The 4,177-nt window shown below is 34.2% G+C and overlaps 1 protein-coding gene across 2 annotated transcripts in view; it reads left to right on the forward strand.

Annotated features, from left to right (window-relative positions):
* Window positions 2,216-4,177, forward strand: part of LOC107638306 (membrane-associated progesterone-binding protein 4) — a 9,111-nt gene continuing 7,149 nt past the window's right edge. For both annotated transcript variants that reach the window (XR_002360465.1, XM_016341520.2), the window contains exons 1-4: window positions 2,216-2,561; window positions 2,635-2,711; window positions 2,903-2,974; window positions 3,222-3,259. Coding sequence is in view for 1 of the 2 variants with exons in the window: in XM_016341520.2 (XP_016197006.1) it covers window positions 2,439-2,561; window positions 2,635-2,711; window positions 2,903-2,974; window positions 3,222-3,259 (310 nt within the window). In the remaining variant the exon portion in view is untranslated. The remainder of the gene's footprint in view (window positions 2,562-2,634; window positions 2,712-2,902; window positions 2,975-3,221; window positions 3,260-4,177) is intronic.

Consider the following 4,177-nt stretch of genomic DNA (forward strand, 5'->3'; position numbering starts at 1 on the left):
AAAACCAGGGAGTGGATCCTCTCCAGTGAATAAAAAACTGGATGGTGTGCAGTGTTTAATCTAACCATTCACCACATTCTCTCTCTTATTTATTTTTTGTCCCACTATTAAAATCAAAGGTGAGAGATTGCATTATATTTTGTCAAGTGTTGAAAAAACTGGAGAGGATCCATTTCCGATAAAACCACATAACTGATTCTTTGGTTTTACTTTTCTTCTGTATTCTCTGCACAATTTCATTATATATAAGTATACATCAAGTTTCAATGTGACAATTTAGTAAGACAGTTTGTATTCTTTTTTAACATTTACTACAACATTTTTTATCAATGATCACGATTTAAAAATATGATCATAGATTTAAATTTGGATCTTCTAAATTTTAAATTTTTATTTTAGAGGATAAAATGTGTTCTCTCACCTTTGAATGATTTTTCTCTCATATTTTCTCTTGATCCTACCTATGAAATAAATGATGAGAAATCACACTTTATTTTTTAGAGTAAAATTTAAAATTTAGATGATCCAAATCCTCATAGATTATAGCTAATAAAAATCATGATCATAGATGATTACTGTTTTTTAATTTAGGTCATAATTTTCTACCCGTGACCTATTTTTTCGTGACTATAACTCTATGGTTATGATATTTTTTTTATTTATGATCACGATTATTATTATTGTTGAAACACCCTAATTACCATAAGCCTTACCTCTAACCGTAAAGCAAAGGTTAATCAGAGGTTACGACAATTCTAAGGTTTATACATAATTAAATAAAAAGAAATAATATATTCTAGAAGTCCGAAGAAGGATTTAACTCAAAAACAGAATTACAAAAGCGCGAAACGTTCACACAAAGCTAACGCACAAGACACAAGGTATAGATGCAAGAGAATAGAACATATATATAGATATAAGAGTATAATTAATCATAGGGAACTAGTCGCAGCCTGTGAAGTTTAAGCCGACTAGTTACAAACAAAAAAATACAGAGTTTTGGAGTTAAAACAGCTTATACAACTTATCTCTCAAGTAAGCCTCTAAGGCCATAAAGATAAATATACAAAGAGATGTGAGAGTAACTACAACAAGGTAAAATAGAGATAAACTAAGGAGAAACCATACTCCACTCTGTCACCATATTCGCAATCTCACCAAGGTGGATTTGTAACCTGCGTCTGAAAAACAACAACAACATATGGTATGAGAACTGGAGGTTCTCATTATGGTAATAGTGCCCAATATGTAAGATGTAAGGTTCCGAGACGCCAAAGACAATCCTAGAACTTCACATCAGACCGATAATCAAGCTTAGAACAAATATAATGAACGTAAACCTTAAACAATAAACAGGATTTTCTAAACTTAAAGGATTCTAACTAATACTAATCACACCGCTGTATCTCACAGCCTTCGCCAACCTAATCTCCGTACGATCCCATCGCCACCACCTATCTAACCTCCTCAGCACCAGACAAACACAAGATAAATGCAAGCAAGTAAAACACAGATAGTATTCATTTACAGCAAATTATTCAAGAAGCAAATAGACATATTATACAATTAGGCAAACTCAAGTAATCAAAACAAGCAACCATATAGAAGATGCACATGATAAATGTCTATCCTATTGACTCGTGATATCACTTGTTGGTCTATGAATGTCAACCCGACACATCCTTTTGGATGTCACCTTTTCTGCCACTTCCGAGGATATAATGCCTGACACGCTTTCGTTCCGAGGATATAGTGCCTGATACACTATCGTTTCGAGGATATAGTGCCTGACACACTTGCATGCTCAATCTGAAGATATAGTGCCTGGCACACTCTTGCGGCAGATAAGAAAATCAACAACAACGTATATTTCATCATAAATCATTCTAATGATATAGTGCCTGTCACACTATCATTCCAAGAATATAGTGCCTGGCACACTTTCCACATCCAACAAGTTCATTCACCTCAAATTATCACAATTTCTCATCTCAATTCAATTCCACTTTCAATTATAAATTCTCAACATTCGAAAGATATAGTGACACACTTTCATTCAACATCCAACTAGCTCGTAATAACCATCTTGAGTTTCTCATTTCATAGATCTTTCTCCCTTTTCACTCTACCAGACTCATCCTCAGTACACCCTAAACGACGTCGTCCCTTACATCCAGCATGGCAATAGCCGTGCCACTTCAGCATTCCAATTTGATGACTTATGTTGGAAATAGACTTGGAAGACTATTATACAGTTCAAATTTTAATCTGAAGATCCAAAATAGGGCAATTGAAACTTAGGAGTGGAATTAGTGGGATTTAGTCCCGAAATTAAGCTTTTGAAGGAGATATAATTAAAGATTATCCTCCAAAGCTTGTCTCTAGGTTGACCCAAACTTTGAGCTGTTTCTTTCGGTGCCACTATGTCTGAAAACTGAATGCACTACTTCTACAAGATGTCATTGAAGACTATAGTAACCTCTCCCCTTTCAGGGATCGCTCTTTTGGTTCTTCTCGCTGCTCTCCTTCTCACATTCTCCCCCAAATTCTACACTCCCCAGGTTTGGATTCTGGATTTCCGAGATTTCTATCCGTGCTTTGTTCAATTTTGACTCTTCATTTTTTGTCTGGTAGAGGTTGTTCAGTGCTGAAGAACTTGCTTTATTCAACGGAACTGACGAACGGTTGCCAATCCTTCTAGGAATTCTCGGGTATTACTCTCTGTTTTCTATCTCATAGTTCTAAAAAATTAGGGTTTCTTTGACTGGCGTTGTCACTCGTAATTTATTGAAGTAGTGAGCTACCTATATGTTTTGCACCGTGTTGAGTCTGCTCGTTAATTCGTGATTAGATTGCTTACTCTTATATTTATTATTATGTTTTTTTCTTTTGTTGGAAATAGATCTGTGTTTGATGTAACCAAAGGAAAATCTCATTATGGTGCAGGAGGGGGCTACAATCATTTTGCTGGAAGGCATGTTTCTTTGTTGATCTTAGAATTGTATGAAATATTTCATTTGAGGGTGTGTTTTTGTGAGACTTGGTTTGAATTTTGGAGAGAAAGAAAACGGTTTGAAGAGTCACATGGATTCACAACCACATTCTTTTAAACTCCTCTTTTCTCCCTTTCCCTCTTGCTCTAACTAGAGTCTCATAAACACATCCCCAATTTCTCGATTACTCATATTGACAGTGTTTTCTCTTCAACTTGATTAAAACAGGGATGCTTCTCGTGCATTTGTATCTGGAAACTTCACAGGTAGTAGAGTTATGTGGGTTGTTGTTTTCTAATGACTAAATAATGCATTGTCAAAATTGCATTGTTATTCCTTTTTTGTTTGTGGCAATGGCAAGGAATTCTTTACTTCTGGAGCTTTTTTATGCTTTTTTCCTCCTTCATTATGTTTTCTATTCTTTTAATCCTAATGTTTAGGCTAAGTGTCTCAGTTGTTGTGTCATAAGATTGGGTGCGTAAGTTTTAGACTGATTCACACACCATTTACTTATTGTTTTGTTCTGAGAAATTGAATAACTAGAAGTTGGTGACTATTAAAGATGGTGTATGTATTGATAAGGCTTTTATTGATCTGGTTTGTATGATTGTATTAGACATGTAGGTGGAATGTATTTTCAGACACCAATGATAACTTCGCAATTACATATTGAAAGACATTTAATCTTTCACTTTAAATAATCTTTTGCTTGGAAAGTCCACTCTGAGATATTGGTCATAATTATTTTGTCCATGCAAAGTCGTATGTGATCAAGTAGTATTACAATTTTTTTCCTTGTTGAAACATGTTAGAAAGATTTGAGTGGTATTAGAGTGGGGTTACCACTGTTTTCACCTCAAAGATTTTGCAAAATTACTATCTAATATTTACATATTGAACTAGAAAATTGTTTTTCCTGCAAGAAAGCTGGTGACATTGGCACAACCAAATATTATGTAAGCTGCATGTAGGGTGATAAAACTTATTTCAAATGTTAGGGGGTAAAATTGAATCAAATTAAACGTTCGGGTATTTTTGAAATTTTTAGAAAACTTTGCGACAAAAGATATGCTTTACCAAAAAATAAAATTTCCAAATTATCCAAACCGAAATAACTTTTCTTGATCAAACATTCTGTTTTAGTTTCTGTGTTATATTTAGTTGTGATTTTGCAATATTTGATA

Source organism: Arachis ipaensis, chromosome B04 (genome assembly GCF_000816755.2).
Source record: "Arachis ipaensis cultivar K30076 chromosome B04, Araip1.1, whole genome shotgun sequence".
Classification (NCBI taxonomy): domain Eukaryota; kingdom Viridiplantae; phylum Streptophyta; class Magnoliopsida; order Fabales; family Fabaceae; genus Arachis; species Arachis ipaensis.